Here is a 26,968-nt window from a genome sequence, read left to right as displayed (position 1 = left end):
CTTAGAAAGACTTTTTTTTTTTGAGATGGAGTCTCGCTCTGTCACCTAGGCTGGAGTGCAGTGGTGTGATCTCTGCTCATTGCAACCTCTGCCTCCTGGGTTCAAGCAATTCTCCTGCCTCGGCCTCCTTAGTAGTTGGGACTACAGGGACCAGCCACCACACCTGGCTAATTTTTTTTTTTATTTTTAGTAGAGACAGGGTTTCACCATGTTGGCCAGGCTGGTCTTGAACTCCTCACCTCAAGTGATCCACCCACCTCAGCTTTCCAAAGTGCTGGGATTACAGGCATGAGCCACCATGCCAGGCCAAAAAGTTTTTAAATGCACAAAAATGTTAAAAAATTATTAATAAAAAGGAAATCAATTATATTGAAATAAGTTGTGAAAACATATAAAATTAACTTGTCATAGAGTTATAAATGTGCATCTTTATGAATGCATTAAATAACATTTGAATTAGGAAGTATTTGTAGCTACTGTCATTTCAAAGTCGTGATGGGTGTTAAGGGTCTTCAAAGATATTTGCCATGACTGCACTGTAATAAAACTCCATCCTCTCTCCACACATCAATTATACTTCTTTCTCAAGTTTTCATGATTGCCCTGGAGTTTGTAATATACATTTACAACCTAAGTCTACTTTTAATAACACTATCCTGCTTCATGGTCAGGAGTGGTAGCTCATGCCTGTAATAAATCTCAGCACTTTGAGAGGCCAAGGCCAGCAACGGCTTGAGCTCAGGAGTTTGAGATCAGGGCAACGTAGTGGGACCCCGTTTCTACAAAAAATATGAAAAAATAGCCGGGCATGGTGTCATGCAACTGTAGTCCCAGCTACTTGGGAAGCTGAGGTGGGAGGATTCCTTGAGCCTGGGAAGTTGAAGCTGCAGTGAGCTGAGACTGTGCCACTGCACTCCAGCCTGGGCAACAGAGCGAGACCCTGCCTCAAAAAAAAAAAAAAGAAGAGAAGGAGCCAAACGCTGATGCCCCCTAGGCCCAGTGATAGTGCCAGCACAAGGCCTATACAGGCACTTGGCAAATGCGCTGTGTTCTTATTGTTGCAAATGGCCTGTTAACTTCCCAGGTCACAACGACCCCAAATAACTCCCACACCTGCACCATGCACCCAGTAGGCACTCAATAAACATTGACGTCAGGAATGGTCCGTGTGGGTCTAGTTCTGGTTCTCGTTTGTCTCTTCAGATTGTGTGTTCTTGCCTTTTGGCACGTCTTGTCATTTTGTGTTGAAGCTGGAGATAAAGTATCAGGTAATCAGAACTCTGGTATGGCTGGGGGTGGTGGCTCATGCCTGTAATCCCAACACTTTGGGAGACTAAGGTAGGAGGACTGCTTGAGGCCAGGAGTTCAAGATCAGCCTGGGCAGCATATCAAGACCCCATCTCTAAAAGGAAAAAAAAAAAGTTAAAAAAAAAAAAACTTAGCTGGGCATGTTCGTGTGTGCCTGTAATCCCAGCACGTTGGGAGGCCAAGGTGAGAGAATCGCTTGAGCCCAGGAGTTTGAGTCTGCAGTGATCTACGACTGTGCCACTGCACTCCAGCCTGGGCCACAGAGTGAGACCCTGTTTAAAAAAAAAAAATCGGGAACATAGGCCGTTAGCGTGAGCATTTACATCATCTGGCTCGAAATTGGGCTCTTTTTCATGTTTATTATAGCCATAGGTACCCGAAGTTTTGTTTACCTAGGGTCCTTGTTCTCATCTCCCCTCCTGACTTTAAACTTCCCTAAGAGCTCCTTCACACACTGTCCGGTGTATCATAGTGAGGACTAAGCACTGACCTTTTATCTTACCCAAATAAGCTCTCACCTTTTATCTTACCCAAATTCCCACCTACGGGGTCTAGGGAGTCAATCCCTACAAACCATAAATTCTCATCAGATGGGTTTTATTTGACCCTATATATTGTGACTGACTTTTCAATCTGACTCTGGCATAAAATTTTGAGACAAGGAAAAAATATTCAACCCCAAAATATATTTCCTTGCCATGCCTTGAAATTGCCCTGAAAAATCTCTTGTGGGAAAAATCCACATTCTATAGAGAATCCCCTTTCCCCTTTGTTTTCCTTCCTTTCTTTCCAGATCGAGGAGATAATCAACTAAGAGCCAGGCACCCTTTTAAGTCCCATAAGAAACAATTTACAACCTGCTGTCTCTGAAGTTGGCTATCTGAGCACTTCCTCAATAAAATAAAACTTGGTCTCCACAATCCTTTATTTTTAACCTGAACATTTCCTTTCTATCGATCCCAGATCTTTATACAAGCCCAACCAATTATCTACCAGAAAATGTTTACATTTACTTATAGCCCGGAAGCACTTGCTTTGAGTTGTCCTGCCTTTCTGAACCAAACCAATATATTTCTTAATATTTGATTAATGTCTCATGCCTTCCTAAAATATATAAAACCAAGCTGTACCTCAACCACCTTGGGCACATGTTCTCAGGACCTCCTGAGGGCTGTGTCATGGGCCATGGTCACTCATATTTGGCTCAGAATAAATCTCTTAAAATATTTTACGGAGTTTGACTCGTTTGATCAACAGTAGCTCTTTCTGTCAGACTGTACTCACGCTGGAGCCTTATGGCGTGGTGGCCGGCCTGGGGTGGAGGAAGCATTCCATAGTGTTATGATGAAATCTCAGCCTCTTATTTGGCCTGTGCCCCTGGACTGTGACCTTCACAGGTGTTTCCTAGCTGCTTTTGTCTCCTTAAGGCTAGAGGTGGCTGAAGTGGAGGGAATACCTTTCTCGAAAGGAAAATAAATCTGAAAGGAAAATAAATCTTGGGGCCCCAGAATCACTAAGCTAAAGGGAAAAGTCAAGATGGGAACTGCTTAGGGCAAACCTGCCTCTCATTCTATTCAAAGTCACCCCTCTGCTCCCTGAGATAAATGCATATCTGATGGCCTCATTTGGAGAGGCTAATCAGAAACTCAAAAGAATGCAACCATTTGTCTCTTATCTACCTATGACCTGGAAGCGCCCTCCCTGCTTCAAATTGTCCTGCCTTTGCCTCGAGTTGTCCCACCTTTCCGGACTGAACCAATGTACATATTACACATAATGATTGATGTCTCATATTTCCCTAAAATGTATAAAACCAAGCTGTGCTGAGACCACCTTGGGCACATGTCGTCAGGACCTCTTGAGGCTGTGTCACAGATGCACATCCTCAACCTTGGCAAAATAAACTCTCTAAACTAATTGAGACCTGTCTCAGACATTTGGGGGTCACACCTCCCCCAGCTGGATTAAGCCTGTTAGTGTCTCTCCCCTGAAGGGCAGGCCTTTCTTGGGGGCATGTCCTGAGTGTACTTAACCATGGTTGCTTTCCCGCCTCCTGCCACAGCCTGGAGGGGTCTTTTCTATTGCACCAAGAGAACCTAGTGGGGTTCCTACAGGTAAAAACCAAGAAAAGAGTGGGCCACCCACACCCATACTTTTGGAATTCAATTTTCCACAAATTGAAAAAAATTAAAATTCCCAAAATGGAAACACCTTCAGTCCCCAGGAAATTCTTACTCTCAGGCTGTTCCACACTGATGGCTGGAGATTTCCTGCCAGTCAAAGGCTCCGGAAGCTTCTGCTCCAGGTAATCCTGGGCTTCCTTCTCACTGGGGAAGGATGTATTTCATTATCACACAGGACGCTGGGGTTTGGTGTGCGTTGTTTTATCATAATAAGAAATGGTCAATTTATTTTATCCAAACGTTGCTATTTACTTAAAAAGATAACTATCCAATATTAGCAAAAATAATTTTAGAACTAAGAATTTTTGCTTTTCAAAATTTATGAACATAATGAGTCACATTTACAGATTTCCCAATGGTTACAAGCCCTCCTATTCCTGAGAGTAGCCCCGCTTCATTCTGGCGGTGGAGAGGGCTTGGCAGGCTGGTATGTGCATTCTGATTGGCTGACATCCTGCAGTGGTTTGGTCCAATTAGAGAGCTGAACTGGCAGCATCTTATTTAAATGTGCACTTTAATCCAATCAGATGCTGGATTTCTCTAAGCCCTCATTTGAATGTAAGCCATACAAATGGGACCAGCTGTGCAAATGACCTTTGCAAGGCAATGCCTTGTCTCCCACTCAAACTCCATTTCTCCACCTAGGAGGAGAACTTGACCGCTAGATGTGGTTTGTGTTCAGAATAATCAGGGGCGGGTTACAAGCTCCCCCATCACGCACCTAGTGTCCACAAATGTGCACATCTCCACTAAGTTCCCCAGCTGCAAGGAAGCAGCTTGTATTTGCAGTAAAAGCTGTAGTTGGCAGTGTCAGCTCTTTTTGCCAGCCTAAAGCTTGTGAGAGACACTCAACTCAATTCCACCTGAGTCTGATGAATTTAATGGAAGAAAACTGAATTCCCAGGAAGTGTGGTGGTCTAACAAATTCCATCAATAGGAAGCATTTTCTTGAGTTCTGTACTTCAAATATGCTATGGAAGCAGCCGCATTCCTTGTTGATGATAGTCAGGGTTAGTTTCAAAGGGTTCTAGTTGGCACAGGGATTTCTGAATCTAAAAGACAAAAATGTGGAGAGAAAATAAGTTAGTATGAAAAGACAAGGGGAATAGCTGACAATACCAGCTCCTAGTGTGACTGTCATTTTGTGCATTCGGGCCGACCCCCTCCTGCCCCTCAATGGTATAATAACATGGTAACTACAATGGGAATCTTGATTGAAAGGAGGTGAGGAGGAATTTCATTCTTTCTGAAAGTCTGAACTATTGACACAGAGTATGCAATCTTATGTCCTCTCCTGAGTCTTAGAAATCTCAGAAAGGCTACTCGATAGAAATCAGTGTCCTCACCTGGAACTGTACTAAATGGATACAGCCTGGATGAGCACAGCAAGGTAAAAGGGATGAAGCGCTCATCTCTTTTTCATGTCAGAGGAGTGCTGAAGCTCTTATATAGTAACTTTCTCCTTCTTTACACAGATTATGTGTATTTAGCAGTTAACTGTGCACCGTCAATTCATAATGCCAACGAAAATGTTGTCTAGACAGGGCTTCAGTATGCTCTGTCTATTCTTACGAATTCCAGAAGCCGGCTGGGCATGGTGGCTCACACCCGTAATCCCAGCACTTTGGGAGGCCGAGGAGGGTGGATCACGAGGTCAGGAGTTTGAGACCAGCCTGGCCAACATAGTGAAACCCCGTCTCTAGTAAAAATACCAAACTTAGCTGGGCGTGGTGGCGTGTGCCTGTAATCCCAGCTATTCAGGAAGCTGAGGCAGGAGAATTGCTTGAACCCGGGAGGCGGAGGTCACAGTGAGCAGGGATAATGCCACTGCACTCCAGCCTGGGCGACAGAGCAAGATTCCGTCTCAGAAAAAAAAAAAAAAAAAAAAAAAGAATTCCAGAAGCCTCTATTAACCCAAACTATCCTGGCTACCTCTAAAACAGACTTTGCATTCATTTTCTATTGTTGCCATAACACGTTACCACAAATACAGTGGGTTAAACCAAAGTCCATTTATTGTCATACAGCCCTGAAGGTGAGAAGTCCAGATCACCCTGTGGGCAGCGCTGGTACCCTCTGAGGTCTCTCTCCTTGGCTTGCAGGTGGCTGTGTTCTCTCTGTGGCTCCTCACATTGTCTTCCTTCTGAGCGTGTCTCTGTGTCCAAATTTCCCTTTTATCAGGACACCAGTCCCACTGGATTAGGACCTACCCTAATAACCTCCTTTTAGCTACCTCTGCGAACATCCTATCTCTAAATAAGGTCACATTCTGAGGTGATGGGGGCCAGGACATATTATTTTCAATATTCATATGAATTTTGGGGTGTGACGTAATTCAGTGTATAGCACACAGTCACTATAGATGTGAGATCTCATAGAATCACCACAAACTGCAAAACTGACCCCTGATCACAGTTGTCAAACAAACTTAGCCATGGGCCTTTGAGGGAATCCCCTGTGGTCAGCTGCCTCTAAAATGCCTGAAGGATTCCTGCCTCCTGGTGTTTGTGCCTGTGGGCGGTCCACACCCCTCGATTTACCGACTGGTTTGAACAAGTGGGTTCTGGCAGCAGTGATGACACTTGTGGGATTAGGTTATAGAAAGACCTCGGCTTCTCACTGGGGGTTCCCTCCTGCTCTCCCTGGGTGGCTCCGTCTGGGGAAGCTGGTGGCCAGGCTGTGTGCAGCGCAGAACAGAAGCCCACAGGAAAGAATCTAAAAGTGGATCTTGGCCGGGCCTGGTGGCTCATGCCTGTAATCCCAGCACTTTGGGAAGCCGAGGCAGGTGGATCACCTGAGGTCAGGAGTTCGAGACCAGCCTGGCTAACATGGTGAAACCCCATCTCTACTAAAAATACAAAAATTAGCCGGGTGTGATAATTACATCTGTAATCTCAGCCACTTGGGAGGCTGAGGCAGGAGAATCACTTAAACATGGGAGGCGGAGGTTGCAGTGAGCCGAGATCACACCACTGCACTCCACCCTGGGCAACAGACTGGGGACTCCATCTCAAAAAGCAAATTAAATAAAGTAAAAAATAAAATAAATAAATAAAACTGGATCTTGAATCTGCTGACAGTCACATGCCAGAGCCTGGGGGCAGGTTCTGCCCAAGTCAGGTCTGAGATGACTCCAGCCCTGGACAGCGCTGATGGCAGCCTTCTGACAGGCCCCACCTAGGCAGCACTGCGATTCCCGACTGCCACACAGACACTGTGGGACAATATGCATATGTTGTCTGGAGCTGCTAAGTTTTGAGGATAATTTCTTAGGCAAATATCACCTCCCTTCCGGACCAGGTCAGCCATATGTTGGATCTCTGGTTAAAACCGCGAGTCACTTTGTAAGTATCAAAATCTGCCTTATGTAGCCTTTGGCCCCTAAATCAAGCTGTTAAGCAATGAGAACCTGAAACTTCAAGGAGTTTTATAGCCAGTGAATAGAAGAAAGTTCCTTTTAGGATAGTTGGGATAATAAAATAATGTCAGCTTTTTATTATAGACTTCTAAATATCTCTAGTGTACTAAATCAGGGACTTGGATTCCCACATTAGCCAGGATTTAGGGGTGAACTGCCAACAAACAACCCCACAACCGCAAATTGGCCTTTCCTGCCTGTGGGTCTGTGAGTGGCTACAGGGCCCCCAAATGAAAGGGGGGTGCTCAGGTGCAATTAGTGCACCTCTCATTTGGGGATTGTTAGTTTAAGAGTGAGGGAAAGCTATTCATCCCATCGAAAGAGGTGGGGAGTCAGCATTAAATCTAAAAGAGCCCAAATCCTTGTCATAATAATTCATTATTCTTCATTCCACACTCAACGTACATTGCTCTTGAAAGATAGGAGAATATCCTCCCCAAAGGATACCACCCCCTCCCCAAAGGATGCCACACCCTCCCCAAAGGATGCCACCCCTCCACAAAACGATGCCACACCCTCTCCAAAGGATGCCACCCCTCCCCAAAGGATGCCATACCCTCCCCCAAACAATGCCACACCCTCTCCAAAGGATGCCATACCCTCTTCAAAGGATGCCACCCCTCTTCAAATGATGCCACTCCCTCCCCAGATGATGCCACACCCTCTCTGAAGGGTGCCACCACCTCTCCAAAGGATACCACACCCTCCCCAAAGGATGCGACCCCTCCCCAAAGGATGCCACTCCTCTCCAAAGGATGCCACACCCTCTCCAAAGGATGCCACCCCCTCTCCAAAGGATGCCACCCCTCCCCAAAGGGTGCCATGCCCTCCCCAAAGGTTGCCACCTCTCTCCAAAGGATGCCACACACTTTCCAAAGGATGTCATACCCTCTCCAAAGGATGCCAGCCCTTCCCAAATGATGCCACCCCTCCCCCAAAGATGCCACACCCTCTTCAAAGGATGCCACCCCTCCCCAAACAATGCCACCCCCTCCCCAAAGGATGCCACCCCTCCCCAAACAATGCCACCTCTCCTCAAAAATGCCACACCTTCTCCAAAGGATGCCACCCCTCCTCAAACGATGCTATCCCCTCCGCAAAGGATGCCAGCCCTCCTCAAACGATGCTACCCCCTCTCCAAAGGATGCCACCCCTCCCCAAATGATGCCACCCAAAGGATGCCCCCTCCTCTCCAAAGGGTGCCATTCCCTCCCCAAATGATGCCACCCACTCTCCAAAGGATGGCACCTCCTCTGTAGAGTGTGCCATCCCCTCCTGAAAGGATGCCACCCCCTCCAAAGGATGCCACCCCTTCTAAAATGATGCCACACCGTCTCCAAAGGATGCCACCCCCTCCTTAAACAATGCCACCCCTCCCCAAAGGATACCACCCTCTCTCCAAAGGAAGCCACCCCATCTCTAAAAGGTGCCACCCCTCCTCAAGGGATGCCACCTCTTCCCCAAAGGATGCCACTTTGGCACAAGGATTATTTGGAGCTGAAGGCCAATAATAATCCATTGTTGAGAAACAACGGATGTAAAAAAGCTTTCTGCTGGCCCCTATTTTCCTAAAAACAGGACAAAATGGACAAAGTTGTCTTTGCCTCTCCACCAGGAAGGAATCAATTTAATCATGTGAGATGACTTTAGACGCTTATCAGCCAGGAGACAGCACCAGTGAAATCTGCATGCCAGGCCTTACTCGCCGGCCCTCTCCACCACTGCTTCCCATAACTCCCCTCCTCCACATCTTTCACTGTTCGCCTTAGCTGAAGGCACTACACAGGCCGGAGTTCTCTAGCTGAACTAAGGAAAAGTCCTGCAGCAACAGTATTTGTTAGAATGTTGGGGTGCTCAGGCCTCCGAAACAGAACCTATCTCTCCGACCTTCTCCCACCCTCCTTTTACCTACTCCTTTTGCTCCCCAGGCAGGCCACAGAAATGAGAACTGTAGTCTTTCCCCACCTTTCTGTCTCGGACCTGGCCATAAGGACATTTTCTGACTTCCCTTTTCTGATTGTGGGTCATAAGACTCCCAGTTCAGAGAGGGTCCTGCCCCATACCCAGGAGGAAGGATGCTGCCCAGAGAGGCCAAGAAGAGTCTGAACACATGGGCTCTGCTGGGGTTGCCCGCTCAGTCTGTTGGGGTTACATCACACACTTTCTGTCCGGTCACATTTCTACATGGCTGTCTTCTATCATGTCCATCCAATGAAGTCTCCATAAAAGGCCCAAGGGGACAGGTTTTGGGGGCTTCTGGAGGGCTGAACTCGTGGGGGCTTGCAGGAAGGGTGAGGGAGAATTCATTTGCAGGCTGGGAGGGTGGCGCAGCCCAACTCCGCTGGGTCAGAAGGCCCTGCGCTTGGACCTTTGCAGACCTCTCCCTCTGCATCCCTTCATCTGGCTATTTATTTGTAGCCTTAAACTATTCTTTAAATAAACAGGTAAATGTAAGTAAGTGTTTCTCTAGTTTTATGAGCTGCTCTAACAAATTAATCAAGCTTAAAGAGGGAGTCGAGGGAACTCCAACTTACAGCTGGTCAGAAGTTCTGGAGGCTTGGACTTGCCCATGGTGTCTGAAGTGGGGGCAGCCTCGGGGACTGAGCCCTCAACCTATGAGATCTGATGCAATCTCCAGGTAGATACTGTCAGAATTTGTTTATTTATTTAGTTTTTTTATTGTTATGATTATTTGAGATGGGGTCTTGCTCTGTTGCCGAGGCTGGAATGCAGTGGTGAGACCCTAGCTCACTGCAGCCTGGAACTCCTGGGCTCAAGCAATCCTACTTCAGTCTCCTGAGCAGCTGGGACTACAGGCATGCACCACCATGCTCAGCTACTTATTTCATTCTTGTAGAGACAGAGTCTTGCTATGTTGCCCAGACTGGTCTCCAGTTCCTGGGCTCAAGCAATTCCCTCCCACCTCTGCCTCCCAACGCTGGGATTACCAAGGCACGAGCCACTGTGCCTGGCTGAAGTCGGAATTAAATTGGGTTCAAGGACACCTAACTGGTGCCCACTAAAACATTGGTTGCTTGCTTGCTTGCTGATAGGGAGAAATCCTCACATGTTTGGTCACAGATGTCTTCTGTGTTCATTGTTGTGTTGTGAGATCAGAGGAAAAACAGTTGTTTTTTTCCTACATCAGAGGACACAAATATTCAGACCATAGCAGCTGTGGCAGGAATTTGCTGTTCTATTCCAGCCAACACCTGAAGACTGGTCCAGGCTCTTCCTTTCCTAGAGCATTTACTGAAACCAGCTCACAACTGGGAATGCTTCCTTTGGCGTGTTGAGATGTCCATGTGTCTCCTACAATCTAGCAGTGGCTCCTCGAGGAACCCAGAGCCATTCCTTTGAAACCAGAAGGGAGAAGGCCTCAGTCTCTGCCAGAAGGTAGAATCCTGACTTTGGGCCTGGCTGGCTAGCAGACGCAGATGGTCTCATCTGATTGGCACGGAGTCCCCGCTTACCCCATATCCTTCCCTTTAAGACACCCCGCCACTCCTGCACAAATTAGAATGGAGGCGATTCTGTACTGACTGCAGCTGGCACTGAATGGAAATCTGTTTTCACTGCTTTAATGTCCAGCTTTATCTTTGCGTTAACTGAAAAAATCACAGGATCTATAAATTGGAAAAGCAGATTTCACTTCTTGTAGAGGGTTACAGCCTGCAAAGTGGCCATCCCTCGGGCAGGGAAGCACAGCCTTGGCCAAACCCAGTGCCTGGGCCAAGCCCAGGCACTTTGAGGGAGGGAGGAGTTGGGGCAGGAGCTCTGTGCTTGTTTGGCTTTGCCAAACACACATATTCCACAGCCTACGGGAGGGCTATGGAGATCCATGAGGGTAGCCCTCACACATGTTCACGGAACACACATGCACATGACATGTGATGCATGCTTACCTTGAGGTGGAGGCTTCACATGTAAATGTATTCCAATTAGGTCTTTCCAGGACTCAAAGGTGCTCAAGTGCACAGCGTCTGTAAACTGGCCAGGACTAGCCCAAGGTCGTGGTCTCTCATCAGGAGAAAGCTCTTGAAGTCAGTGTCTTGTCCAGTGAATGCTGCCATCATGGCTGGTGGAGCAGGGGGTCGGAGAGTCAACCTCTGTGAGCTGGGTAAGCTGCAATTGTCTTAATGTTGCTTAGCTGGAGGCCAGTGCCTGTTTAGCTGCTGGAGTAAAAGAAAACCCTTGCAGCAGTGAGAACGTGGTTTATTCTTTAAGTGTAGGGTGCTGACTTAACCCTTAGGTCTTGTTTATAATTTGTCACCTTATTGCCACAAAGACTCCATCCTGTGTCTGTGTTTTTTTTAAAAATTCTCTTAACCTCACCTGGACTGTCTCTATGTTAACATGAATGCTGTCAGTTGTGTCTAAACCTCAACAGAAAGGGGTATAATGAGATGTGTCTGACTCCCACCCTATCATGGCCAGAAACTCAGTTTTTAAGGTTCTATGGGGTTCCTTTTACCAATAGAGTGTCTGTGCAGTTGGTTGGGGGTGCTTAGGATTTTATTTTTAGTTTACAGTCTTTAAATCAGGAGACACAGACCGGCTGGCCTATTTGTAGATATGCCGATTAGCATCCAGTGAAGGCTGGCCCCGGGTTTATGTGAAATGAGGAGGGTGAAACCCCAACCTGCAAGACCCTGGGCCCAAACTGCAGTAGCAACAATGCCAAAGTTGCAGCATTTTTCATAAAACAACTCTCACCTATTATTTTCCTTGAATTTCTTGTCATAGCAAGTGCAGAAGATTCACCAGAACCATCAGGCAGAACCACACATTTGTTTTCAGAAATGTCTTTCCTTTCTTTCCACAATGTTGCTTTGGCTTAAATGTTTGTGTCAGAGACGTGTGAACCAGAGCAACTCCATCTTGAATAGGGGCTGGGTAAAATAAGGCTGAGACCTGCTGGGCTGCATTCCCAGGAGATTAAGGAGGTTAAGGCATTCTAAGTCACAGGATGAGACAGGAGGTTAGCACAAGATACAGGTCATAAAGACGCTGCTGATAAAACAGGTTGCAGTAAAGAAGCTGCCCCAAACCCACCAAAACCAAGATGGCGATGAGAGTGACCTCTGGTCATCCTCACCACTACACTCCCACCAGTGCTATGACAGTTTACAAATGCCATGGCAACATCCAGAAGTTACCCTATATGGTCTAAAAAGAGGAGAAACCCTCAGCTCTGGGAATTGCCCACACCTTTCCTGGGAGACTCATGAATAATCCCCACCTTACTTAGCATATAATCAAGAAATAAACATAAAAATGGGCAACCAGCGCACCATGCCACTGCTCTGCCTATGGATTAGTCATTTTTTATTCCTTTACTTTCTTAATAAACTTGCTTTCACTTTATGGATTTGCCTCAAATTCTTTCTTGCACCAGATCCAAGAACCCTTTTTTGGGGTTTGGATTGGGACCCCTTTCGGGTAACATTTGTGTCCCCAGCCCAAACTCATCTGTGGAAGCCCCAACCCTCAATGTGAGGATGGCATAGGAGGTGGGGCCTTGGGGAGATAATTAGGTCATCAAGGTGGAGCCATCACTGATGGGATTAGGGCCACTGTAAAATGGACTCCAGAGAGCTGCCTCACCCCTTCCACCACATGAGGCTGCAACCACAAGACTGCACTCTACAGCCCAGAAGAGGACCCTCACCAGACCCCAGCCCTGCTGACACCTTCATCTTGAACTTTCAGCCTCCAGACTGTGATCAAAAATTCTATTGTCTACAGATTGCTCAGTCTCTGGTGTTTTGTCATAGCAGCTTGAAGTGACTGAGACAAACTTCCTCACTTGAGGATGAGGCATCAGCATTATCATGGAAGGACTACGAATGATCATGGTGACTTTTTTTCTTCTTTATTTCTTTAAACTGACAAAAATTGTATATATGGTGTACAAGGTACTGTTTTGAAATATGTAGTGTGTTTGGAATATGGATTGGGGAATTGCTAAATCAAGCTAACTAACATAGACATTACCTCACATATTTATTTGTGGTGAGAACACCTAAAATCTACTCTCTTAGCAATTTTCATGTACTACATTGCTGTGAATTATAGTCATTGTGTTGTACATTAGATGTCTTGAACTGACTCCTCCTGTGTCAGCGTGCCCTAGCCCCCTCCTGTGCCCTTTAGTCAGCGTCTCTGGCCCCCAGATCCTGGTGACCATCATTCCACTCTCTGCTTTATGATATCAACCTCTTTAGATTCCACATAGAAGTGAGATTATGCAGTGTTTGTCTTTCTATATCTGGCTAATTTCACTTAACGTAATGTTCTCATTTCACCCCTGTTGTCGCAAATGAGGGAATTTCATTATGTTTTAAGGCCAGAATAGTATTTCATTGTACATATGTACCATATTTTCTTTACTCATTCATCCGACAATGGATACTTAGGTTAACTCCATGTCTTGGTTATTGTAAATGGTGCTGCAGTGAACATGGTGCAGATCTCTCTTCTGGATACGGATTTCATTTCCTTTAGATATATCCCCAGCAGTGGGGTTGCTATATCGTTTGGGAATTCTATTTTGAATTTAATAATGTTTTCCATAATAACTGTACTATCACGGTGATTTTGAAGATCAATATATCTCCACAGGGTAGACATCTACACCATCATTAAAAAAAGAGAACAGTGGCCGGGTGTGGTGGCTCATGCCTGTAATCCCAGCACTTTGGGAGGCCAAGGTGGGCAGATCACAAGGTCAGGGATTCGAGACCAGCCCGGCCAACATGGTGAAACCCCATCTCTACTAAAGATATAAAAAATTAGCTAGGCATGGTGACGCAGCGCCTGTAGTCCCAGCTACTTGGGAGGCTGAGGCAGGAGAATCGCTTGAACCCAGGAGGCAGAGGTTGCAGTGAGCCGAGATCGCACCATTGCACTCCAGCCTGGGGGACAGGGTGAGACTCCATCTAAAAAAAAAAGAGAACAGTGAAAATGAGAGACAAAAGTAGCTGATTCCCAGCTTCAATTTTGTCTATAATACTAATTTTCATGAAGAGCAACATAAACTCCTTGGAGTGCAGTTAAGTCCATATCTGGAGTCAAACAAACAAAAATTCAAAACAAAACAAAACACCCATGATAGGTCTGAAATAACTTTTTGCTGTCAGAAAGCAAAGATGAGCCGGATGCCAGTGGCTCACACCTGTAATCCCAGCACTTTGGGAGGCCGAGGTTAGAGTTCAAGGCCATCCTGGGCAATATAGGGAGAACCTGCCTACAAAACAAAACAAAACAAAAACAAAAACAAACAAACAAAAAAAACCCAAAAACACGCACACACACACAAAACAAAAAACCAATTAGGCGCTGTGGTACTCACCTGTAGTACCAGCTACTTGGGAGGCTGAGGCGGGAGGATCGCTTGAGCCAGGAGTTTTGAAGCCACAGTGAGCCTGATTAGGCGGCAGAGCTAGACCCCGTCTCAGCAAAACAAAAACAAAAGCAAAGGTGCTTCCAACAATCAGGGTGACCCTAAAATGACAGAGCAGCGTTTTGAAAATACCTCCCCGGGGCTGCAATGTGACCATTTGAGCACTAAAAACAACCATACAAATGGTTAATTAGAACATGCCCCATTTATAAAAGGAGGAAAGTTAACATACACGTTTCTAATGAGACAACAAAAGGATGGAAATAACATTGTGTTGAATTTTTGTTGATTTTGTTAAAAAGGAGCGCGTTGACACATAGGGGGATTTTGTTTCTTTAAGTTCATGTCTGTTTATATAAAGTTTAGGTCTGGGTGTGTGTGTGTACCTGTGTAAGCAGGAAAGAGTAAACAAAATCGAGAGCCCGGGACAAATGCACTTAAGAAGGGGCGACGGGAGGGCCAGGCTCGCCGGGCTGAGTGCTGAGGAGGGGGCGCGTCCCACCCATGCAAGCCCGGAACAAAGGCGCCTGTCACTCGTCACTCTCCATGCGGGCTGGCTCTGGAAAGCCCAAAGGAAAAAACCCTCACTTTCAGGAAGAATAAGCCTCAGCCCATGTATCTAGGGAACACGTGATGCTGCAAGAAACCAGTGACTTAACGCGTGTAAAAGCAGGAGAGCGTCAGAGGTTCTGACCCCGGGGGAGGAGCAGACCCGCGGCAGCGTGCGGAGACTTAGCGGGCGGAATCTGCCACCAACGCAACCTGGCCCAGAGGTTTTGAATTGACCAACTGAGCGACGTCCCCGAGCTTGAATAAGGGCCTCAAAGGCTTAGCGTTTTATGCAGAGTCGCAACCACCCAGCGCTGGGAACCTGAGCCTGCACAACCCACTAGAAAGCACCCATGACCGTCCCCTGCGCCCGTTATCCCTGCGCCCCGCACCCCTGTATCCCCGGCTTCTTTGCAGCTGTACACCCTGCACTGCGGCGCCCCCCAGTCCCGCTGTCCGCTCCATCGCGCAGGTCTCCAAAACGAATCCCGGCTTGAAGGGGCTCAGCGGCCCTGGGCCTGTGCGCCGTTGCGGCCGGGAGGGTCATTTTCATGCCTAAGGACCCGCCCCTTGCACGCAACCTCGGGTAGCCAGCCGGAAACGGCGTCCCGGGCTCCAAAGGACATCTCTTTTTACATTTCAGCAAAACAGCCGCACACCTTCTCCCCAGATGGCCTCTGTGCAGCCTGAAAATGCCCGCTCCCTCCAAGTCCCTGGGCAATTGCTGGGACGCATCTCAGAGACTGCGCGGGGCGGAGAAGGGGTATGTGCTTGGGCCACTAATTTTATTTTCTTGGAAACTTTCTTCCAGTCCAAACCGGAGTCAGCTCCTCTCACCCTTGTAGAAAAGCATCCCGTGGGGGCGGGGCGGGGTGGGTTGGGGCCCAGCGTTGGGGGGTTGGGGGGGCGGTCAACACACCACCCTCCCGCCCCTTGTTAAGCTATTGAAGTTCAATTTCATTCCTTCTCCGTCTTCCATTGACCAGAGAGGAAAGGAATCCTTTGAATTTTTTTTTAAGTTCATCAAATATCCATTTAGCATCTACTATGTGCCAGGCATAGCTGTTAGTACTTGGGGTGAACGCATCAGATGAAAACATGCCTCCCTGGAGCTTGCAATTTAGTGGAGGAGGAGGTGAGAGTAAACGTGAGGTGATGGCACGGTGTTGGAGGGGTGTTCACTATAGGCAGAGGGCGCCAGGAGGCCGGTGGTCGCGCAGGACAGGGAAGGCTGCAGTTGGAGAGCAAACCTGGAGGAGCAGCCGCGGTAAGGCCCAGAGTGCGAAGACGCCGCGTCTAAGGGCAGCAGAGGGGACCTGGAGCTGGAGGGTTGGAAGAAGGGTGGTCACAGGCCAGCAGAAGGGGGCCTCAGAAAGACTGGACCTTGTTTTGAGTTTTTGGAGGAACCTCCGTCCTATTTTCCGTGATGGCTGCACCAGTTTACATTCCCCTCAACAGCGTGCGAAGGGTCCCTTTTCTCCACATCGTGACCAACACTTTTTGTCTCTTGTCTTTTTGATATTAGCCATTCTAACAGGTGTTCGGAGACATTTCATTCTGATTCTGATTGGCATTTTCCTGAATTTTATTTATTTATTTATTTATTTATTTATTTATTTATTTATTTATTGCGACAGGGTCTCTCTCTGTGGCCCAGGCTGGAGTGCAGTGGTGCAATCTCGGCTCACTGCAACCTAGACTTCCCGGGCTCAAGGGATACTCCCGCCTCAGCCTCTGGACTAGATGGGACCTCAGGAACCACCACGCCCTGCTGATTTTTAAAAATTTTTTGTACAGACGGAGTCTTCCTATGTTGCCCAGGCTGGTCTCCAAAGCCTGGGCTCTACCAATCCTCCCACCTTAGGCTCTGGGATTACAGGCATGAGCCACCCTACCGACCCTCCTAGATTAGTAATGTTGAACACCTATTCATATGCCTGTTGGCCATATGTATGCCTTCTTGGGAGAAATGCCTATTTAGGTCCTTTGTCTATTTTTAAAGTTAGGTTATTTGGTTCTTGTTTTGGTTTCGTTTTTTGCTAATAAGTTGTAGGAGCTCTTATATATTTTGGGTATTAACCCCTTACCAGATGTTTGGTTTGCAAATGTTTTCACCCATCCATAGGTTGCCTTTTAATTTTGTTGATCCAGCCATCTCACTTCTGAGTATGCCCAACGGAAATAAAATCACTGTCATAAAGAGATACTTGCACTCCCATGTTAATTACAGCACTATTCATAATAGCTGAGATACAGAAACAACCTAAATGTCCATCAGTGAATGAATAAAGAAAACGTGGTATAGATATTAGTGTTACATGCTATACTACACTATAATAATGAAAATTATTCAGGTCTAAAAAAGAAGGAAACCATGTCAACAACATGGATGAACCCAGAGGACATTATGCTAAGTGAAATAAGCCAGGCACAGAAAGACAAATAATACTGCATGAGCCAACTTATATATGGAATCTAAAAAAGTCAGGGGCTGGGTGAGGAGGAGTACAAAGCTTCAGCTATAAGATAAGTAGTTCTGGAGACCTGAAGCACAGCATGGAGACTCTGGTTAATAACATATCATGGACATAAAATTTACTGAGTAGATCTTACATGTTGTCACTGCACACACAGACACATGCACACACACACAGGTAACCACATGAGGTGATGTGTGTGTTAATTGATTCGACTGTGGTAATCATTTCACCACGTGACATGTACCAAGACATCATGCTGTGCACCTTGAATATGTACGAGCTTTATTTGTAGATCATACTGTCAGAGGCATTTGAGTTAGAGCAACTCCATCTTGAATAGGGGCTGGGTAAAATAAGGCTGAGACCTGCTGGACTGCATTCCCAGGAGGTTAGGCATTCTAAGTTACAGGATGAGATAGGAGGTCGGCACAAGATATAGGTCACAAAGACCTTGCTAATGAAACAGCACGCGGTAAAGAAGGCAGCCAAATCCCACCAAAACCAAGATGGCAACTGATGTGACCTCTGGTCGTCCTCACTGCTCATTATAATACATTAATTATCATTAATTATAAGTAAAAGATACTCCCAACAGCATCATGACAATTTACAAATGCCATGGAAACATCAGGAAGTTACCCTATATGGTCTATAAAGGGAAGGAACCCTCAGGTCCAAGAATTGCTCACCCCTTTCCTGGGAAACGCATGAATAATTCACCCCTTGTTTAGCATATAATCAAGAAATGACCATAAAAGTGGCCAACCAGTAGCCCTCAGAGCTGCTCTGCCTATGGAGTAGCCATTCTTTTATCCCTTCACTTTCTTCCTTTTTTTTTTTAATGGTGAAAAGATATGCATATATTTAGAATTAGCCAGCTGGACTCAGTTTAGATGATCCCAATTTTGTTGGTAACATCCAAAGCACTGTAATCAGGAGCCAGTCGAACATATGCTCTCCATCAGGCTGATCAGGGTGTTGACCTTGGCCACATTAATGTCACAGAGCTTCTTCACAGCCTGTTTGATCTGGTGCTTGTTGGCTTTAACATCCACAGTGATCACAAGTGTGTTGTTGTCTTCTATCTTCTTCATGGCAGACTCAGTGGTCAGTGGAAACTTGATGATAGCACAGTGGTCAAGCTTGTTGGGGACACTTTGCCCAGGATATTTGGGCTGCCTCCGGAGTCACAGTGTCTTGGGCCACCAGAAGGTGGGTGACATGCGGATCTTCTTTTTTTGTGTGTGGCTATGGACACCTTTCAACACTGCCTTCTTGGCCTTCAAAGCCTTTGCTTTGGCTTCGGCTTTAGGAAGGGCAGGAGTTTCCTTCTTCGCTTTCAGTGCCATCTTGTGAAAAGCTCCTTTACTTTCTTAATAAACTTGCTTTCACTTTATGGATTTGCCCTGAATTCTTTCTTGTATGAGATCCAAGAACCCTCTCTTGGGGTCTGGATCGAGACCCCTTTCCGGTAACAGTACCTCAATAAAGCTGGGAAAAAATAAAAAGGGACCAGTAAAGCATTCTCAACAACAAAGAGCGTGGGGCTTTTCTTTGTAGGGCCCTGTGAGGCCTCTGGGGGTTTTCCAAGAAGCAAGGGCTTTGAGACTGTGTGGGTAAAGCTCCTGGGGCTGGAAATGTGATAGTTTTATAACTGTGATGATAGGGCCAGGCACAATGGCTCATGCCTGTAATTGGGAGGCCAAGGCGGGAGGAATGCATGAGCACAGGTGTTGGAGACCAGCCTGGGCAATATGGTGAAACCACTGTCTCTACAAAATACAAAAAACTACCCAGGTTTGGGGAGCCTGCCTGTAGTCCCAGCTACTCAGGAGGCTGAGGTGGGAGGATTGCTTGAGGTTGAGACAGCAGTGAGCTGTGATTGTTGCCACTGCACTGCACTCCAGTCTCGGCAACAAATTGAGACGCTGTCTCGAAAAAAAAAATGTGATGATGGCAAGTCTATCATGCACAAGCATGCTGCCCCGCACACCTTCAGGGACGGTCCCACTGGTTGTAGTGATCCGCTGTGCAGGTGTCCTTGAGAATGCAGCCAGGCGGGGTTTCTCCTGCCTTCCCAGAGCTCGGCTTGTGGCAGGAGTGACGTGACAGTCACCCACTCAGTGCCACGAAGGGAGGTAAAGTGGTGATTGGATGGAAAGCAGTGTGTCTGGGCTCCCTTGCCTTGGGGTCACCTCCAACAGCTGCTGTGCCCGGAGGACTCGTGAAAAGTCACCTTGAAGCTACAGGTCGTGGCATGGAAGGGCTCACAGACAATTTTAAAGTAAGAGTGTCACACCTACACTAGGTGAGTCAACTTACCCCTCTCCACCCCTCCATCCTGGGTGCACGTGTCCATAGGTGTTGTCTCTCTCTGCTGTCAGACTTTTCCCAGGATAAAGTCCTACTTACGAAGACCAGGGCTCAGGTGCGAGAGCAAGAGTGCCGGGCAATGGCACGCAGGTGTGGCCACTGAGACACAGGATGTCCTGGCCATGCTGCAGAGAAAGGTGGGCTGGAATGGTGATCCCAACGGGAGTGCCTCAAATGAGCCAGGCCTGTTTAGCGTATCCTGAATATTCAGTGCCTATTGTATACTTAGCGTTGTCCTGAATATTTAGTGCCTCTTGCATATCTAGTCATCCTAGATACCTAAGCCTCATGTTTATTTATCTTAATATTTAGTGCCTCTTGTATACTTAGGGATCATTAACATCTAACACGTACTGCATCTTGTATCTATAGTGGTCATAAGTATTCAGTACCTCTCATAAATTTAGCAATCCTGAATATTTAGTGCTTCTTGTATAGTCAGTGATCATGAATATTTAGTGCGTCTTGTACACCTAGTCACCATGAATATTTATGTGCACTTTGTATACCTAGTGATCATGAACACTTAGTGCCTCTCATACATTTATCAATCCTGGATTTTCAACGTCTCTAATATATTTAGTGATCCTGAATATTTAGTGCTTCTTGTATATTTTGTGATCATTAATATTTAGTTCCTCCTATGCGTTTAGTGATCCTGAATATTTAGTGTCTCTGGTATATATATGTGTGTGTGTATATATATATATACACATTTTTTTTTTGAGATGGAGTCTCGCTCTGTCACCCGGGCTGGAGTGCAGTGGCGTGATCTCTGCTCACTGCAAGCTCTGCCCGCCGGGTTCATGCCATTCTCCTGCCTCAGCCTCCTGAGTAGCTGGGACTACAGGTACCCACCAGCACACCTGGCTAATTTTTTTGTATTTTTAGTAGAGATGGGGTTTCACCGTGTTCGCCAGGATGGCACGATCTCGATCTCCTGACCTCGTGACCCACCCGCCTCGGCCTCCCAAAGTGCTAGGATTACAGGTGTGAGCCACCGCCCCGGCCTATTTCGTGATCATTAATATTTATATCCTCCTATGTATTTAGTGATCCTGAATATTTAGTGTCTCTGGTATATTTTATGACTATGAATACTTAGTGCCTTTCTGTTGTATATTTAATGATCATGCATATTAAGTGGTGCTTATATACTTAGCAATCATCAATGTTTAGTGCCCTGAGGCCTTCTGTTTACTCACTGTCTCCTGCATATTCAGTATTTTGGTCCCGCAACCGCCTCTGCCTTTGAGGCCCACAAGCTCTACTTATGACTTACCTCTGGATCTTGTACTCCAGCCTCCAGAGCTGCGAGCCCTAAACCCTGTTGTCTGTAACTTTCCCAGGCTGTGGTATTTTGTTATAGCAGCCTGCATGGGCAACTTTCGTTTGTCTATTTTACTTAACTGAGTGACCAAAAAAGGATGGAGCCATTCCTGGGCTGGGGATGACTGGGGGAAGTCTCAGTGTTCGGTTGGGGCTGGGGCATGGAGAACCTTCTGTGGGATTCTCTGCAGGGTGAAGTCAGGCCCCTTGAACAGGTGCAAGTATCAAGAGGATGAGTATTAGCCTGGAGCTCTGGGAAATGTCCACAGTCCATGGTTTGTGGTCACTCAAGTCGTGGTTTGGATGAGCTCATGGGAAAAAGGAAGTGTCAGGGTGGAGGCCGCAGGACCTGTGTGAGTGGTGAGAGGTACCCCCCGCCCTGGCACACACGGCCTTGGAGCTGTCCCTCAGCACACCACACCAGGTTGGCCTGCTGACTTGCTGTGACTCCCAGCGTGTGGCCTGAGGTACAGTGAGCAGCTTCCAGGCGAGGCCCCAGGGGGCCTTGGCCCCACCACCATCCCACTGCTGAGTCACTGATGACCCCTCCTAACCCTCCCTGACCCACCAGCTGACCCCTCCTGACCCTTTGGGTGACCCCTCATGCCTCCTCCCTGACCCAACCCTGACCCCTCCTGACCTTCCACTGACCCCTTCCTGACTCACCAGCTAACCCATCCCTGACCTTCTGGCTGACCCCCCCGACCCATCAGCTGACTCATCCCTGATCCCTCCTGACCCTCCACTGACCCTTCCCTGAGTCACCAGCTGAACCCCTCCCTGACCCCTCCTGACCCTCCACTGGCCCTCAGTGGGTGGCGAATGTCCAGGAGCCAGGTCTAGCCTGTTCACCAGACACCTGCTGTCCAGGAAGTCTGGCTCCCACCCCGGCCCCACAGGCCCACCAGCCACAATGCTTTGGGCTGGTTTGTTATCTTGGCAGGAGACACCTAGAAGGGCCTGGCCAGCAGGTGACCAGCAGGGCCCACTCAGGGCCATGGGTGGGCTGAGAGCACAGCCCACTGGGCAACAAAGGTGGCCTGGGGCCCAAAGGCAGCTCCACGAGGGGTGGCTGCTGGGTCCAGGGTCTGGAAGCCAGGTGTTGCCATGGACTTGGCATCCCCAGCCGCCTGCACAGAAGCAGCTGCCACCAGGCAGTGGTGGGACAGATGTGGCCAGCATCCCACTGCCCCTGACGCTTGGTGAGCGGCATGCAGGAAACTAGAGACTCTTCCAGGCAGGCCCAAGACCTACTCTGGCGATCAGAGTCGGGGCCCCTGTGGGACGGGATAACACACAGACAGGGACAATGAGGACGAGTTCAGCACGACCCACACTGGACAGGGGTCAGAGCAGATACCCAAAACTGCTTCCCTGAAGGACTGGCATCACAAACGCTTCAATGCAGCATCTCAGGAGAGGAAGAAATTGCAGGGAAGAGGGTGGTTGTTTTTTTGTTTCGTTTTGTTTTTCAATTGGAAGACTCGAGCATTTTGGTGTTGAGCATGTGGGAACTGACCAGCTGGGGCTGGGGAGAGACCCACAGTCAGGAGAGAGGAGGAGAGGGATGCGGGACAAAGCTGAGCCAAGCCGAGAGTTCTGCAAAACTGCAAGCTCTCTCTGTGGGTTACTCCTGAGGCTGGCTTCAGCTGCATTCTCCTCCTGGGACATATCTCCTTTTCTCTTCTTCCTCCATAAAGTGCCTGCCCATAGGGATGTGTGAAGTGTGATGAGCAAACTTCCAGTGAAGGTGGGTGCATGTTGGGAATGCAGCGGGCGGGGAATGCAACAGGCAGGGAAAAGTCACGATGCATCCACAGGACAGACAGCCAGCCCTGCAGAGATGAGTTGCCCACAGCCACCAAGAGGGCCCTCTTCTCTCCACAAGGTCCCCAAGTGATGGCTGCTGCTGCACCAAGGGCAGTCCCTGCTCCCCCTCTTTATACCTGGGGTAGGCCAGTGGCATCCTGAAAAGCACTAGGATGGGCCTCTCTCCTCTTGGGCATCTGGTCTACCCTCCTCATAGCCCTTCTGGGACCCCAGGCTTTCTTGCCTTTCCTTCTTGTTCTCCTGGTTACGGTGATGATTTGCTACACATTCATGTATTAGGTTCAGATTTTTAAAAAAATCGAGCGGTGAAAATCACATGACACACAACGTACCATTTTAAAGTACACAATTCAGGTGCATTTAGTACATTCACAATGTTGTGCAGTTACCACCTTTGTCTAGTTCCAGACCATCCTCATCACCCCTAAAGGAAGCCCTGTCCCCACTAGGCAGGCACTCCTCTCCTCCAGCCCCTGGCAGCCACCAGTCTGCCTTCAGTCCCTGTGGATTTGCCTGTTTTGGACATTTCGTATCAGTGGACTCAGACAATCTGTGGCCTTTGTATCTGGCTTACCTCACTGAGCATGCTGTCAAAGTTCATCCCTGTAGTAGCATGTCAGTGCTTCATTCCTTTTGAATGACTGAATAATATTTCATTGTAATTGGATAGATCCCAATCTGCCTACCCATTCCTCAGTTGATGGACATTTGGGTTGTTTCTACCTTCTGTATTTCATGAAGAATGCTGCCATGAGCATTTGTGTACATGTTTGTGAATAAATGTGTATTTTCATTTCTCTTGGGTATGTATACCTAGGACTGGAATTGCAGGGCCATACGGTGATATCTTCTTTATGCGAGAGTCTAATGAAGCTGGGTGCTTCATTACAGGCTCATGCCTGTAATCTTAGCACTTTGGGAGGCCAAGGCGGGCAGATCACTTGAGGTCAGGAGTTCGAGACCAGCCTGGCCAATGTGGGGAAACCCCGTCTCTACTAAAAATACAAAAATTAGCTGGGTGGCCGGGCGTGGTGGCTCACACCTGTAATCCCAGCACTTTGGGAGGCCAAGGTGGGTCGGTCACCTGAGGTCAGGAGTTGTTGACCAGTCTGACCAACAAGGTGGTGAAACCCTGTCTCTACTAAAAATACAAAAATTAGCCGGGCATAGTGGCAGTCGCCTGTAGTCCCAGCTACTCGGGAGGCTGAGACAGGAGAATTGCTTGAACCCTGGAGGCAGAGGTTGCAGTGAGCTGAGATCGCGCCACTGCACCGAGATCACGCCACTGCACTCCAGCCTGGGCTACAATGCTAAATTCCATCTCAAAAAAAAAAAAAATAGCTCGGCATGGTGGCAGGCACCTGTAATCCCAGCTACTTGGGAGGCTGAGGCAGAAGAATCACTTGAACCCGGTAGGCAGAAGTTCCAGGGAGCCGAGATCACGCCACTGCACTCCAGCCTGGGACACAGGGCATGGCTTTGTCTTAAAAAAATAAAAAATAAGAAAAGAGTCTAATGAGTTTTCTCTTACCAAAGCAGGCAGCACTGGATAATTTACTACATTTCTGAATCAGATAACCCGATAAAGAACCAGATCTTAGACCAGAGCTGTCCAGTGCAACTTTCTGTGATGCTGGAAACATTCTGTATCTGTGCTAACATGGTATCCACTGGCTACATGTGGTTAGGGTGACTGAGGAACTACATCTTTGTATTAAATTTTAATTATCTGAAAATTAAATAGCTTGTGTGGCTCGTTACTGTCTGTGAAACACCATAGCCTCAGAGATAACAAATGCAGTGCTACCCCAAAGTAGCCCTCCCACCAACGCTGCCTCCCCCTTCACCCCATTTGAGCACCTTTTACAAAATCTGGAAATCCATGGTGATAGTTGAAACACCTAAGCCCCCAGACCCTGCAAAAACCTTAAATACCACTAAAGGGTATTTGAAGAGATAGAGTGACCTACATAGATATAAATACATAAAGATAAATTTCAACTGAAAATGAAGGCTTTCACAAGAAAAATAATGAAAAGATCTCTGGAAGGCTACACCCTCTCCTGGCCAGTCCTTGCAGTTTTGTTTTACTGAAATGGTGCCCACTCGTGATACACACTGTGAATATTGTGCTGTTTAGATCCACACTGTTGGAGCAGCTGCTTACCAATTTTTGGTTCAAATAGTTTCATAGCACTGGGATATTTTCTAAAGACATGCAGATTTGTGGTTAGCTGGTGTCCAGGAAGCCCTGACTTGAGTAGACCCAATTTTAGTAGGGTAAATATAAATTATATAATATTCCTGAATAATTTCACTGGCCTGTATTTATTATTACAATAAATACTTAATAATTGCTAATTACCCTGATCTGATAATAAATGTATTCAAAGTATCACTATGTACCCCATATAATATACAATTGTTAGGTGTCAATTAACTAAATACTAGCACTTTGGGGATTAAAGAAAAAATAAAAACAAAGTAGGAATTATCCATATTTTGAGAAATAGATTAATGAAAACTGTACAGATAACAACAGAAGAATAACACTTTCTGAGCTCTGATTTTGTGGCAAACATTTTTTAAGGGATTATCATGGATTAAATCAATGAACCTCTCTCCTCCAGGATTTAGGGGCTATTAACACAGCCATTTCAGTTAATTTGCCTGGAGGTCTCCGATGCTCTTAAACCCTCCTTTTTATAAGGAAAAATGTAGTTACAAACCGTTATTTTCCTAAAGTCCACATGTATCATCATTCATCTGGTTCTAACAATACTCATTTTAAATTTGCTTAACTCGCAAATTTAGTTTTCCTTTTAAAAAACAGTGTACAAATTATTTTGTTCTCCAATTTTAGCAATCAATTTAAGGGGATCTTTGATTAATGTTTGACCAACCCGAATCAAACAAACTAAATTCCTTTAAATAATTATCCTATTCCAAATTAAGTCTTCTTAAAAGGTTTATACCTTTCAGCATCTACTAATCTGGTTCCTTTTAAGTACTGAACCTTTCCTCATGACCTTTAGAATTCCCAGCCAAATAAATTAAATCTTAACACTGGTGGAGCTCACATTGTTAAAACTTAGCAATTTAAATAGAAATCCATAGACTTACTCTTCAGAATTAAAGTGCAAACTACTTAGAGATCATAAATACTTTTAATATCAGATAAATCATTAAGAAATTGCATTCTGTACTTGATGACCACACGGGAACCTTGCTAGAGTCAAGAGAACTTGTCACTAGTAATTATGAAGACACCTTTACGGTGAGCGTTATTAAAACCCTACTAGAGGTTTTGGGTGGGACTCAAGAGCAAGGGGTGGCCACCTGTGGACGAGGGTTCCCTGTTGTTAACAGAACACGTTGCCCACCTCTCGAGTATGCAGCCCAATCAGTCCCCAGGGTCTCGGTTCCCGTTGCGCCCTTCCCCATGGCCACTGCGCTCATTCATGAGCCTAGGGTGATCAGGCCTCCGGCCTATAAAGAACTGCAGGATCAGTGCGGCTCTTTTCTCGAGATGGTAGGTGGCTCTGAAAAGAGCCTTTATGTCCATCAAAGGGGCCCCGGGGGCGGCGGGCGGCCTCACTTGCCCTTGGCCTTGTGGTGGCTCTCCGTCTTCTTGGGCAGCAGTACGGCCTGGATGTTGGGCAGGACGCCACCCTGCGCGATGGTCACGCGGCCCAGCAGCTTGTTGAGCTCCTCGTCGTTGCGGATGGCCAGCTGCAGGTGGCGCGGGATGATGCGCGTCTTCTTGTTGTCGCGCGCCGCGTTGCCGGCAAGCTCCAGGATCTCGGCAGTCAGGTACTCGAGCACCGCGGCCAGATAGACCGGGGCGCCGGCGCCCACGCGCTCCGAATAGTTGCCCTTGCGGAGCAACCGGTGCACGCGGCCCACGGGGAACTGCAGCCCCGCGCGCGACGAGCGCGACTTAGCCTTGGCGCGCGCCTTGCCACCCTGCTTACCACGACCGGACATTTCCGAGTCAAGGAAAGAAGACAACGGCAACCGAAAAGCGAGACTGAAAACAAGAGGGCAGTAAAGGCCAGCGAGCCCTTATGTATGGTACAGAGGTAGGCTAGAC

The 26,968-nt window shown here is 47.2% G+C and overlaps 1 protein-coding gene and 1 pseudogene across 1 annotated transcript; both read right to left on the bottom strand.

Moving 5' to 3' along the window:
• Nucleotides 1-960: 960 nt before the first annotated feature.
• On the bottom strand, nucleotides 961-25,902 carry LOC129136142 (large ribosomal subunit protein uL23-like; annotated as a pseudogene).
• Nucleotides 25,903-26,023: 121 nt separating this feature from the next.
• H2AC25 (H2A clustered histone 25) lies at nucleotides 26,024-26,862 on the bottom strand. The gene has a single exon (XM_016940512.2). The coding sequence runs from the start codon at nucleotides 26,860-26,862 to the stop codon at nucleotides 26,470-26,472; it is 393 nt and encodes a 130-aa protein (XP_016796001.1). The 3' UTR covers nucleotides 26,024-26,469.
• Between the last annotated feature and the right edge of the window lie 106 nt (nucleotides 26,863-26,968).

The sequence above is a fragment of the Pan troglodytes genome, chromosome 1 (assembly GCF_028858775.2).
Source record: "Pan troglodytes isolate AG18354 chromosome 1, NHGRI_mPanTro3-v2.0_pri, whole genome shotgun sequence".
Classification (NCBI taxonomy): domain Eukaryota; kingdom Metazoa; phylum Chordata; class Mammalia; order Primates; family Hominidae; genus Pan; species Pan troglodytes.
Note: the sequence above shows the minus strand (reverse complement) of the source record. Positions and strands in the feature narration are given on the sequence as shown.

Bases quoted from the DNA above. Each gene is read 5' to 3' on its own strand.
- H2AC25 (XM_016940512.2), bottom strand. From the start codon at position 26,862: ATGTCCGGTCGTGGTAAGCAGGGTGGCAAGGCGCGCGCCAAGGCTAAG.